The sequence below is a fragment of the Ornithorhynchus anatinus genome, chromosome 21 (genome assembly GCF_004115215.2).
Source record: "Ornithorhynchus anatinus isolate Pmale09 chromosome 21, mOrnAna1.pri.v4, whole genome shotgun sequence".
NCBI classification, from domain to species: domain Eukaryota; kingdom Metazoa; phylum Chordata; class Mammalia; order Monotremata; family Ornithorhynchidae; genus Ornithorhynchus; species Ornithorhynchus anatinus.
Window position 1 is genome coordinate 6,019,777 of NC_041748.1, and position 13,991 is coordinate 6,033,767.

General features: G+C 50.5%; 1 protein-coding gene across 4 annotated transcripts in view; it reads right to left on the reverse strand.

The window, feature by feature from the left end:
* Nucleotides 1–10,724, reverse strand: part of SMOC2 (SPARC related modular calcium binding 2) — a 242,717-nt gene extending 231,993 nt beyond the window's left edge. For 2 of the 4 annotated variants that reach the window (XM_029049421.2, XM_029049424.2), the window contains exon 1: nucleotides 10,419–10,722. In XM_029049421.2, the coding sequence (XP_028905254.1) occupies nucleotides 10,419–10,496 (78 nt within the window). In that variant the 5' untranslated portion in view covers nucleotides 10,497–10,722. Of the gene's footprint in view, nucleotides 1–10,418 lie in introns of all 4 variants that reach the window. The other 2 variants (XM_039915092.1, XM_029049423.2) reach the window with 2 other exon arrangements.
* Nucleotides 10,725–13,991: the final 3,267 nt, after the last annotated feature.

Genomic DNA, 13,991 nt, shown 5'->3' on the forward strand with positions numbered 1-13,991 from the left:
ACAATAACAGTACTGCTTGGGGTATTTGTTTAAGCACTTACTATGTGTCAGGCACGGTACTAAGCACTAAGATGGAAACAAGGAAATGGGGTTGGACACAGACCCCGTCCCACATGGGGCTCACAGTCTCAAACCCCGTTTTACAGATGAGGGAATTGAGGCCCAGAGAAGTGAAGTGACTGGCTCAAGTTCACACAGCAGACAGGTGGCAGAGCCAGGATTAAAACCCAGGTCCTTCTGACTCCCAGACCCATGCTCTATCCGCTACGCCGTGTTGCTTCATGCTGCTTCAATTTGCTTTGTAAACTTGCTTCCCTGCCTAGGCCCCGGTCAGCCCTATCCCTGCCTGCGGCCCCTTGTCCGCCCCAGCTGTGGAGATCAGGCCAGATCAGGGTGGGTGAGGAGTCCGGGGGAGGGGGGGGAGGGCGGGGTGGCCAGGAGACGTGCTCTCCGGATCTCTCCTTGGCCCGACTTCTTCCCCACAGCTATGACCACCCCAGGAGCTTCAAGTAGCCTTCTTGGAAATTTATGAAGTGGCATCATCGAGAAGCAGAGTGGCTCAGTGGAAAGAGCCCAGGCTTGGGAGACAGAGGTCATGGGTTTTAATACCGGCTTGGCCGCTTGTCAGCTATGTGACCTTGGGTAAGTCACTTGACTTCTCTGTGCCTCCGTTACCTCATCATCTGTAAAATGGGGATTTAAGACTGTGAGCCCCAAGAACAGTCTTAGAACAGTGCTTGGTGAATAGTAAGCGCTTAACAAATACCAAATTATTATTGTTATCAGGTGAGCAGGAGAGAAAAAGAGAGGAGAGAGCGAGAGCTAGCAGGAAGCTGTAGGGATGGAGCAGGAGGAATGCCTGGGGGAACAGGAGGAGAAATGGGACTCTTTTTTTAGGGTATTTGTTAAGCGCTTCCTAGGTGCCAGACACTGTACTGAGCTCAGGTTAGATACAGGCAAACTGGGTTGGACACAGTCCCTGTTAATAATAATAATAATAATAATGTTGGTATTTGTTAAGCGCTTACTATATGCCGAGAACTGTTCTAAGCGCTGGGGTAGACATAGGGCTCCCAGTCTTAATCCCCATTTTCCAGATGAGGTAACTGAGGCACAGGGAAGTGATGTGACTCACCAGGGTCACACAACCAACATGTGCCAGAGCCAGAATTAGAACCCAGATCCTTCTGACTCACAGGCTCGTGCCCTATCCGCTAGATCATGCTGCTTCTCATAGGAGCTCCTAGGAACCGTGTCTGGAGGGGGAGAATAAAGATATTTTATAATTATTTTATAGTTACACTGAAGTTGACATTAACTGTGCCCTCCCATCACTGTTTTTCTCTTTGGTTATCCTACCCCAAATGAAATTTAACAATAGCAAGTGAGACTCATACCCACTTTTTCTTTCCTCGTTTCAACCACGGTGGTGTCAGTCTTTAAGAGCATTATGTGAACTCTGAAGAAGATCAATAATTAGGAAGCCCTGTGCTCTCTAAGAAAATCAAATGTAAGGCAGGAAAAAAGGCAAGTGACAACTTGGGCTCATATACATGAATGGGCTTGCGAATGGTGATTCTATCAAGGCCTTTTAACCACACTGGCTCGCGTCCAGTGTAAAACCGGCATCTTGCATTTTAGAAAACAGTGTACATTTGATGCCGATTTGGTATTTAAATGATATTTTTGACCTCCAAACAAGAGTTCCACTGCCTTGTTTAATAATAGTTCCATTTTGAAATTCAGAATTTTCTTGAAGGTTTATTTTCATGTTGCATTCCTGAGAAATGTATTATTTTCAGAGCTGTCGTACTAGTTGCTGCATCAATGCCCATCTACTCTACAATCCTGTTAAGATCTGGAGCTGCTTATAATTTTATTTATGGTCTTGGTTGCAAGTCAAAATTAAAGCTGTTCTTCCCAAGTGTTTGGGTTTGTAGGCGCCATCTAAATAGATTTCTAAGTTGGAAAAGTTTGACTGTGTTTAGTTTCCTTCTGGTCAACCACCTTAGTAGTCCGTCTTATATTGGTGAATGAAATGGCACCTCTCCAGAGCATGTGCTCTGGGAGAAAGAAAAAAACCCAATAGCTCCTGAACTGTTCTACATCTAATGAAAGAAAGGTTTCAACAAAATGATGTACACCTTTCAGAGAGTCACTTCTTCAGAACTGGAACGGTTTTCTTCTCGCCGTTCCAACACGGTCAATATATCAGACATTCAAACACATTCATTTTAGTCAAGAAAAACAGGAATCACTGGGCTCGACCAGTTCCCTGATAGGCTCTAGACTGTAAGCTAGTTATGGGCAGGGAAGATGTCTACTAAATCTGTTGTATTGTACTCTCCTAAGCGCTGACTTAGTACAGGGCCCTGCACATGACAAGCATTCAAAAATACCATTGACTGATTGATTGCCTGCCGCGAGGCCTTGGGCAAGTCACTTAACTTCTCTGTGCCTCTGTTTCCTCATTCATAAAATGGGGATTTAATGTCTGTTCTTCCTCCTACTTAGAAGGTGAGTGGCATGTGGGACAGGGATCATCAGACACGATTAACTTGTATCTACCCCAGCACTTAGAACAGTGCTTGACATATATTAAGTGCCTAGCAAAATATCATAGTAAGCACTTGTGCTTTTCGATTTTGTCTCCGGGATTTTCTCTTTTTCTCATTTACGCCCACACCCCCGACAAGAACATACCCATCTGAACTTTAACAACCGCCGTTTCAATTCTTCAGTGACAAGATAAAGTATATATTGTCTATTCAATCACCCTAAAACAGAAATCCAAAGAATGTGATGCAATTTGGAGGGTGTGTGTGTGTGTAATGAAAACAAACCAAACGAAACAAATATAAAGTGTTTAGCTTGTAATTCACTGAGGATGAAGAAAATTTCTGTAAGAAGGGGCACGAGATACAAAATTCCCCAACTAAAAGTAACAGATTTCCATAACAACCCCAGGAAACTGATCATCACTCCTTTTTAACTGTTTTCTGGAAGTTCACAGGATGAGATTCAAACATTCTTGTGTGTCCTTTCGAGACTGTGCAAAAACCTAGTGTTAATGAAGAGGAGAGACCAGTTGCAATTCAGTCATTTTATAATATGCTGTCCACAAGATGATACTTTATTTGGCTCTCGAGGGGGGAAATGGGCTCAACAGATTGTCTTGGGAACCTATTTTCACGTATTTATTTTGGCCCAAAATCTAACACGCCATGAGAGACTCTGCTAGACCTGAGCCTAATCTAATAAGCCTGCGCCTCATCTAAATTACCATTTAAAAAAAAGAAAAAAAGAGCAATGGGCTAATCTTCAAACAATGAAAAACAGCTGAGCGCCACTATTCACCTCTGGGTATATCAAAACAGGGATGGTTAAAAATTGAATAAACCCTGAAGACCTTGGAGAAAAAGCTGGTGAAAATCCTAAACTAGCAGTAGGGTAAAGAGTTCTAACTTTGAAATGGCTTGTCTTGCAATTTCTGCTTGTTAAGTGGTGGGAAATGGGAGCTTTTCTTCAAATCCTCTAACTTTTTACTACTTGTGTCGAGAGAAATGAATGAGGGCACTCTTGGAACATTGAAGCAATTAGCTGGGTATAAGATATCAGAATTTGGAAGGTGGTGGTGGGGTTAGTGGGGTAGAGGAAGATAGAGATGGGAGAGGGAAGAGGAGGAGAGAGAGGTGGGAGAGGGAAGAGGGAGTGAGGAGGGAAGGGATGGAGGGAAAGTCAAGAGAAGGAGACAGCAAGTAAAAGAAGAGAGAAATTTACCAATCCATAGAAGTTCATTATACACTCCACCCTGCAGCTCCAGAGGAAATTTGCAACTTCCACTTTTAGAACCTGAGGAAGATTGGGTGCCCGCATATGTTAAGATAAATACAGTCATTCAATCATATTTATTGAGCGCTTACTGTGTGCAGAGCACAAAATGCTAATTCTCTCAATCACTTCTCTTGGCCTCCTCTCTCTCTAAACGCCTAGTCCTGTACACAGATTTGAATTGACCCAGACACATTTATTTTGACACATATTAAAACTCTCCATCAGCTAAGATTACAAATAATTTGCCCTAATGATAAGTTGGAGCATAATTACATGAATTAGAAGGATTTACGGCATATCATATAGAACTGTCAGAAAAAACCTGCATGGCCTCGAGGTTAGACTGCAGACCCAGGAGTCAGAAGGACCTGGGTTCTAATTCCGGCTGTCACTAGTCTGCTGTGTGACCTTGGGCAAGTCCCTTCTCTTCTCTGTGCCACAGTGACCCTCTCTGTAAAAGGGGGATTAAGATTAGAGAAGCAGCGTGGCTCACTGGCAAGAGCCCGGGCTTTGGAGTCAGAGGTCATGGGTTCGAACCCCGGCTCTTCCACTTGTCAGCTGTGTGACTTTGGGCGAGTCACTTAACTTCTCGGTGCCTCAGTTCCCTCATCTGTAAAATGGGGATTAAGACTGTGAGCCCCACGTGGGACAACCTGATTCCCCTGTGTCTACCCCAGCGCTTAGAACAGTGCTCGGCACATAGTAAGCGCTTAACAAATACCAATACCAACATTATTAAGATTGTGAGCCCCATGTGGGATAAGGACCGTATCCACCCCGATTTGCTTGTATCCACCACAGCGCTTAGTACAGGGCCTGACATATAGTCAGCACTTAACAAATACCACTATTATCATCATCATTATTATCGTTCTACATTCTGTTAGAGAAAAAAGCAATTTTAAAGAAAGACCCATTGTGCTGGCTACCGAGCAACAACATTCATATTTCCAGGACAGACATGACAAACATGAGCGACTGAGATTCTCAGAAAGGGGACAGCACTGAAAAAACTCAAAAAGTGGTCCAAGAAGACTAGCTGAACCCAGAAGAAAATCTCTACTGTACATAAACAATTCCTCGGGCCCAACAGCCAAAGCACTAAATTTATAACAAACAATTAATTAGCTGATGTACTTAGTTTTAATAGTTTTTCTTTAAATAATGAGATTGTAAACAAATTTTTCACAAGAAAATTCCCTCCTGGCCCCAAAATACTTCCCATTCATTCACAAATGATCATTTTCAGCAAGATACAAAACAACAACTCAGTGCCATTTAAATTTAGAAGCAGTGTGGACTATTGGATAGAGCATGGGATCTGAGAGTCAGAAGGACGGCACTTCCGCAACTTGTCTGCTTTATGACCTTGGGCAAGTCATTTCACTTCTCAGGCCTCAGTTACCTCATCTGTAAAATGGGGATTAAGACTGTGAGCCCCAGGTGAGACAGTAGTATGTTCGACCTGATTACCTGATTACTTGAGTTTCTCTTCAAGTGCTTAAAACAATGCCTGGCTCACAGTAAGTGTTAAACAAATACCATAAAAAAAAATCCATTGCATGTTTTCAGGTTCCTACATTAACAACAAGGTTAGAGATATTTGCCTATTTACAGACATCTATTAAAACAAACAAACAAAAACCCTAGAGCAAGAGAAGGCACTCCTATGCATATCCTACTGAAAGATGCTTCCTAAAATGCAGGGAAAAAGTGCATTTAGATGAAACCAATATGCAGAACGTGAAGATAAAATTAATCGGAGCTAACTCCCTTTACCGATGCTCTTTTAACCCTTGGAGAAACAAGTGAGCCCGTGGGCAGGGGCTGTCTCTCTCTTAATTGCTATTTGGTACTTTCCCAGCACTCAGTGAAGTGTTCTGCACAAAGCAAGTGCTCAATAAATAGGATTGAATGAATGAAGTGAGGTTAACACTCAAAGAATAAAGGTGGGTATATAGAGTGTATCTCTGTTAATGAACAGAAAGGACAGTTGCGTCTACGTATTCGCCTAGAATATTGTTTTGGTGATGTATTTGGCATTTAAGAGTGAAAAGACACCTTATTAAAGTTCTGCCTGCCGCCTCGTTCCTTTAAAGTTTTCATTTAGCCGTTTCTAATCTCCAAGTCATTTGTGAGACAGAAGACAGGGACTGGGGACCTCGTTGGAAGAATTTTAGGTATGAGCGAGGAAGCCCTCCAAATCCCGCTTCCTCCTCCCCCCAACCTCCACCCCGTGCTTTGAATAGAAGGGAAACCCACACGACTGTTTTCTACTTGCTGAAATGCAGAATAAGAAAAATAGCTCATTCCCCCGGTCTTGATTCTGAATAGGATAAACACTTTTAGGCCCAAGCCCCACCAAAAAAAAAAAAAAAGCGGCGATCTCTCCAGGGGGTATTCTCTCTCCCTTTGCTTTCTCGCTTAAAAACAGTCAAGTGGAATGTTTTCATTTCTGCAGATCGCATTAATTATAGCTCTGCAAACACTGCGGGTGCCACAAGAAGACGAAAGTGGGCTAGGAGCTGCAAACTGCAGCTCTGGGCGAGGGAAAGGGTTCTGGTTGAGTGAGCAACCCTAATGAATCGGCTCCCCCGTGTCCTCTACGCGTAGCCCTGCGTTTGGCCTGGTGGCCCAGGGACTGTCAGCGAGCATCTCCTGGAAGTTTGCAACACTGCTCTGCACAGAGTAAATGCTCAGTAAATACTATTGAATGAATTTAAGAAGAAATATTATCTATGTTTATATTTATATGCATACATTTATATATATATAATTTATATATTATGCATGTGTGTGTGTGTGTGTGTATAGGGGGAAGGGGGTGAAAATATCCACAAGTGGTTAAATACGTGGGAGTCACACTTTTGGAAATGGTCCATCCTCCCCCCTCCCCCCAGTCTCCCCTTTCCTCCTTTCCCTCTCCGGCCAGGGCAGGGGGGGGAATCATTCTCCCGACTCCAGGGCCCTGGGCTGCGATAACCCTGCAGCTCTGAGCGTTAATTAGTCCCTCGCTGCCCCCCTGCCACCCACCCAGGTTCCTGAGCAGAATTCGAACAATGTTCTCTTTCCCTGTCTCTCTGTCTCCTTGTGTCTCTGTCTCTCCGTCCCTGGGGATTTCTGACTTCCAAGGGGGGCTACCAGGGGCCACCCTAAGGCTGGAGAGGCCAAGTGCGCGGGGAGAGGAGGATGCTGAACCAGCTCCTTGAGATTTGGGCGCACACACGGCCACTCACGGGCACCCACGGACACACTCCTTCCCCCCCTCCAGGTGAGCGCACAACCCCCCCAGGGCACACACAACCCTGCTCCCTGCCCCTCTCCCTTTCCATTCGTTCATCCCATCCTGACTGAGCACTTACTGCGGGCGGAGTATTTGTTAAGCGCTTACTGTGTGCCGAGCACCATACCGGGCGCTGGGGAGAGCACCCTACGACAATAAACAGACGCATTCCCTGCCCACAACGCGGTTGCAGGCACAGTCCCTGTCCCACGTGGGGCTCACAGCCTTAATCCCCATTTTACAGATGAGGGAGCTGAGGCGCAGAGAGCAGCAGTGTGGCTTAGCGGCAAGAGCACCGGCTTGGGAGTCAGAGGTCGTGGGTTCTAATTCTGACCCCGCCACTGATCAGCTGCGTGACGTTGGGCGAGTCATTTCACTTCTCTGTGCCTCAGTTGCCCCATCTGTAAAATGGGGATTAAGACCGTGAGCCCCCACGTGGGACAACCTGATTACCTCGTATGTACCCCAGCGCTTAGAACAGTGCTGGGCACATAGTAAGCGCTTAACAAATACCATTATTATTATCATCTCTTCCCTCCCCCTCCCTGTATCTACTGAAACAACGTTGCTAGAGCCCGGACCTGGGAGTCAGAAGACCTGGGTTCTAATTCCCGCTCCCTCATTTGTCTGTTGGGTGACCCTGGGCAAGCCAGTTCACTTCTCTCTCCCTCCGTTTCTTCATCTGTTCAATAACAATAATAATAATAATAATAATAACGGTATCTGTTAAGTGCTTCCTATGTGCCAAGCACTGTCCGAAGCGCTGGGGTGGATACATGCTAATCAGACTGTCCCACATGGGGCTCGCCGTCTTAATCCCCGTGTTAAAGCTGAGGTAACCGAGGCACAGAGAAGTGAAGGGGCTGGCCCAAGGTCACAGAGCGGACAAGTGGCGGAGGCGGGATTAGAACCCACGTCCGCCGCCTCCCAAGGCCCGGCCTCTTGCCACCGGACCACACGGCTCCTCTTTGGGGATTCTGCACCCGTTCTCCCGATTCTGAGGCCCAGGTGTCCGGGAACGGTGTCCGGCTGGATTATATCGTATTTGCCCCGGTGCCCGGTACGGTGCCCGGCACCCGATCAACCCTCAACTGATAGTGATGATGATGACGATGCCCTGCTCTCCGTCCCCCCTCCCTGCCCCTCCCCCCGGATCCGCTCCCTGCCCTCGCCCCCCCACCCCCATCCTGCCCCTGCCCCTCTTTGGCCTTGCCCCCCGTTCCCAGTCCCCCGTTCCCAGTCCCCCGCCCAGTCCCCCAACCCCTGAGCCCTGGCCTCGATCATGAAAACCGGGGCATCTGTTGAGCGCTTACTGTGTGCCGGGCGCTGTGCTAAGCGCTGGGGTGGAGCCAAGCCAATAAGGTTGGACCCAATCCCTGTCCCGCGTGGGGCTCCCAGTCCGGCAGGGGGATCCCCTCAACGCCCTCGGGCCCTCAGCCCGGCCGGGACCCGCCCGTGCCCACCACCCCGTGCCCTCCGGGACCCCTGTGACGGGACCCCGTGCCCTCCGGGACCCCTGTGACGGGACCCCGTGCCCTCCGGGACCCCTGTGACGGGACCCCGTGCCCTCCGGGACCCCTGTGACGGGACCCCGTGCCCGCCGGGACCTCTAAGACGGGACCCCGTGCCCTCCGGGACCCCTGTGATGGACCCTGTGGCCACCAGGACCACTGTGAAATGAGCCCGTGCCCACCAGGACCACTAAGACGGGACCCCGTGCCCACCACCCCGTGCCTGCTGGGACCACTGTACGGGACCCCGCGCCCGCCGGGACCTCTAAGACGGGACCCCCTGCCCTCCAGGACCGCCGTGATGGACCTCGTGCCCTCCAGGACCACTGGGATGGGACCCCGTGCTCACCTCCCCGTGCCCGCCAGGACCACTGGGACGGACCCCGTGCCCTCCAGGACCACCGGGATGGACCCCCGTGCCCTCCAGGACCAATGGGACGGACCCCGTACCCACTCGGATCACTGTGACGGCCCCCGTGCCCTCCAGGACCACCGGGATGGACCCCCGTGCCCTCCAGGACCAATGGGACGGACCCCGTGCCCACCCGGACCACTGTGACGGCTCCCGTGCCCTCCAGGACCACCGTGATGGACCCCGTGCCCTCCAGGACCACCGTGATGGACCCCGTGCCCTCCAGGACCACCGGGATGGACCCCCGTGCCTTCCAGGACCACTGTGACAACCCCCGTGCCCTCCAGGAGCAATCATGGCTCAGTGGCAAGAGCCGGGGCTGGGGAGTCAAAGGACCTGGGTTCTAATCCCGGCTCCGCCACTTGTCAGCTGGGTGACTTTGGGCACGTCACTTCACTTCTCTGTGCCTCAGTTAACTCAGCTGTAGAATGGGGATTAAGACCGTGAGCCCCAACGTGGGGCAACCTGATTCCCTCGTATCTCCCCAGGCGCTTAGAACAGTGCTTGGCACATAACGCTTAACAAATACCAATATTATTATTATTATTATTATTAGCAAATACCATCATTATCAAGCGCTTAGGACGGTGCTAAGCGCTTAGTACAGTGCTCTGCACATAGTAAACGGGCAATAAACACGATTGAAGGAAGGAATGTGGGGGAGCCTGGTGGGGGATTCACGTGCCCTTGCCAGGCAGGGGCAATCCGACACTCTCTCCCCCCTTCAAAGCCCTCCGGAGAGCTCACCTCCTCCAGGAGGCCTTCCCAGACTGAGCCCTCCCTTTCCCTCTGCCCCAACTCCTCCCCTCCCCATTCGCCCTCCTCCCTCCCTCCCTCCGCTCTTCCCCCTTCCCCTCCCCACGGCACTTGGGCCTATTGGTCCATATTATTTATAACTCTATTTTGTTCGTGACGTATCTAGATCTATAAATCTATTTATCGATGGGGATGGCCGTGATGCCAGCCTCCTGGGGAAACAGCGTGGCTCAGTGGAAAGAGCCCGGGCTGGGGCGTCAGAGGTCATGGGTTCCAATCCCCACTCTGCCACTTGGCAGCTGGGGGACTGTGGGCCGGTCGCTTCACTTCTCTGGGCCTCAGTGACCTCATCTGGAAAATGGGGATGAAGACTGGGAGCCTCACTTGGGACAACCTGATTACCCTTTCTACCCAGCGCTTAGAACAGTGCTGTGCACGTCGTAAGCGCTTAACAAACATTACTATTATTATTCTGGGTCGTTGGGCTGCCCGTCTCCCCCCTCCCCGTCCCAAGCGCTCAGTCCAGTAAGGGGGCGCCGTGCCCGGCCGTGCCCGGAGGGGGGCGCTGTGACCGGGGGGGGGGGAGGGAGCGCGGGGGCGCGCGGGGGCGCGCGTCCGTTACCGTGAGCGCGGAGAACTTGTGCGCGGGCACGAGGACGAGCAGGTCCTGCAGCAGCAGCAGCAGCAGCGGGGACCGCATCCTCTCCCGGACGGACGGACGGACGGACGGACCGGAGGATGGACCGATGGATGGACCGGAGGATGGACCGGAGGATGGACCGATGGACGGACCGATGGACGGACCGGAGGATGGCCGGGCGGCGGTGCGGTCCCCGGGCTATATAAGGCTGCGGCCCCCGGGTCGGGGAGACGGCTGTCTGTGGGGGCCCGCTCCCCGCATCCCGGAGGATCCTCTGGGCCGCTCCCCGCACCTCCGCCCTCCAACCTCCGCCCTCCTCCCGCCCCTCCCCTCCCCTCCCCTCCCCTCCCCTCCCCTCCCCTCCCTTCTCCTCCCCTCCCCTCCCTTCTCCTCCCCTCCCCTCCCCTGCCCCCATCTCGCTTCTCCCCCCCCCCACCCCCCGCCCAACGCACACACCATCCCTCCCTCTCTCCTGAAACTCCTCCCTCCCCCTCTCCCCCTTTTCCCCCTCCTCCCTCTCCTCCCTCCTCCTCCTCTCATCACCTCCCCCTCTCTCCCCTGTCCTCCTCCCTCCTCCTCCCTCCCCTGCTCTCCTCCCTCCCTTGCCCTCCTCCCTCCCCTGCCCTCCTCCCTCCTCCTCCTCCCTCCCTTTCCCTCCTCCCATCACCTCCTCCTCCCTCCTCCTCCTCCTCCTCCCTCCCTTGCCCTCCTCCCTCCCCTGCTCTCCTCCCTCGTCCTCCTTCCTCCCCTCCCCTCCTCCCATCACCTCCTCCAATTCCCTCCTCCCATCACCTCCTCCTCCCTCCCCTGCCCGCCTTCCACCACCTCCCCTTCCCTCCTCCCACCACATCCTCCTCCTCCCTCCCCTTCCCTCCTCCCTTCTCTTCCCTTCCTCTTCCCTCCTCCCACCACTTCCTCCTCCCTCCCCTTTCCTTCCTCCCCTTCCTTCCTTTCCCTCCTCCTCCTTTCTCCTCTCCCGCCTCCTCCCTTAATAATAATAATTGTGGTATTTGTTAAACGCTTACTGTGTGCCAGGTGCCACGCTGCCAGGTGCTAGGGTGGATACGAGCAAATCGGATTGGACGCAATCCCTCTCCCACGTGGAGCTCACAGGCTCAATCCCCATTTTACAGATGAGACAGCTAAAGCCCAGAGAAGCGAAGTGACTTGCCTAAGGCCACACGATAGACAAGGGTCAAAGGCAGGATTAGAACCCAGGACCTTCTGACTCCCAGGCACATGCGCTATCCGCTACACCGTGCTGCTTCTCTCTTCCCTCCTCCTCTCTCACCTTCCCTCCTCTTCCTCCCCGCCCTCCCCCTCTGCTCTCCCCTTCCCTCCTTCCCCTCCCCACCTCCTACCCGCCTCCCACCCCCCCTGTGCTGGGCTCCTTATGAGATCAGATCCCACTGCTTCTCTCTCTCCTCAGGTTCATGCATTCAGTCCTTCAGTAGTATTTCTTGAGTGCTTACTGTGTGCAGAGCTCTGATCATGCCATCGTACTGATTGAGCACTTAATGCGTGCAGAGCCCTGGTCATTCAGTCATATTAACTGAGCCCTTACTGTATACAGAGCACTGGTCGTTCGACTGTATTTATTGAGGGTTTATTGTGTGCAGAGCACTGGACTGAGCACTTGGTAGAGTATGATGCAACAATAAACAGACACTTTCCTGCCACAACGAGCTTACAATCAGGACAGGGGGAGAGAGACATCAGTACAAATAAATAAATGAAAATTCTGGACATAAGTGCTGTGGGGCTGGGAGCGGGGAAAGAGCAAAGGGAGCAGGTCAGGGTGAACCAGAGGGGAGTGGGAGAAGAGGAAAAGGAGGGGCTTAGTCTGGGAAGGCCTCCTGGAGGAGATGTGCCTTCAATAAGGCTCGGATCCCCCCTTCACCCCCATCCCAGGAGCAAAGAGTTGACAGTCACCTCTTGTCTCGGGCGGTGCAGGAGAAAGAGAGAGCGACGGCTTATTAAGTTTTGGGTTTTTTAAATTACGGGAATAAGTTTCATCCCCCCCGGCACTTGGGAGCTGACTTGATATTCAGTTCGGCAGAGTGTTGGGGTTCAGTGCAGATCACGTCTCTGGAGTAAAGGCAGAATGATAAATTAGAACCTCCCTGATCCTTTATTCCAGCCTCGTCTGACTCTTACTCCTCACGTTTCACTGTCCCTTCACCCCGACCTTATCCAGTTGAGTAACCTCCCCCCCAACACACAGTGTAGACCAAAATATAATGTGCAAAAATAAATAATGAATAAATAAATAAAAGACCTCTTCTACCAGGAGAGAGGACGGGGTTAGAGAATGTCTGTGTTCCAGTCTTCGGCTGATACTGAGTTAAACGGTGGCTGAGCGCAGGTAGCAGAGAGACCATCTGCTATTTGAGGATCAAATTGGTATGGCTTTTCTTTTTCATTCTACTAAGCCAGGGGACTTCGGATAAAACCTGGGAATTCACGGATCTGCCTAGATCCGAAATGGTGTCATAGTTCTTTTTAGAGGCTAAGAAAGTTCTACATTCCCTGACTCTGGATAATATCCCTTTTCATATGGCATTGCTGAAATAGTTTTAGCCTTGGCTTGTAACTTTACATGAAAAAGGCTTAATTCTGGCTGACACACAAATCCAAAGCAGCTCTGACTTTAAAGAACAATAAAGCAATTGGCTGTCACAGCTGAAAGAGAGCACTCTCACTTAAAGGAGGACGAAAACACATAAAAACCTACATCTTGTCCAGCAAGATTATTCTGCTGCTTTCCCCCGGCTACCGAAGCGAAAATCTGGGAGCAAAGCAGGAAGGGGAGAGATGGCTGAAAGGGGAGTGGTAAATCCTAATTCTTAGTATTGTGAATAAGTGAAACCGTCACAGTTTGCCCCGATAAAGTGATGGGACAGACTTTTCCTGTGGGTTTATTTGGCATTCATCTGGGACAACCAAACGAGAGAATATTTACGACAGGATGGGGAATAGAGCTATCTTCAGCATCTTTCCCAAAAGAATGATCTTTCAGAAAACAGCCCTTCAGCTTCACAATCCCATGACTCTATTAGCAGCTCCAAAATACCCACAGTGATTTCAGGGTAGAGGTGCTCATTATAACACTAAACCCATTCTGGAAGTGCTCTTGGATTCTGGGAAGCAGAGAAAGGGAATGTTCGGTTGCTTAAGTAAATGATGAGACAGGCGGGGAAGGACATCCAATAAAAATATGGTAAGGAAACAATTATTCAGTTGTTTGGTTGGAAGAGAATCTTAGGGAAAAGGATACCTTCCTTGGCATGGCTGCTGTGCTTATGAAGAATTTTCTACCCTTCGTTCTTAAAAGAAATGGTCACATAGTTAAGACTACTGTCTACTTCTGCTCTTAAGACCTTCTAAATCCAGAGTGTGAAGCCCAGGCCTTGCGAAGGAATCATCGCTTTCACGAACGTGTTCTCGGGAGAGGAGTAAGATGAGAAAATCGAAGCAAAAAGAGAGGAAATACTTTGTTTCTCAGGGTCCCAGAATGAGCCAGTGGAAACTCTTGCAATAGGTCCTTTCTAGGAA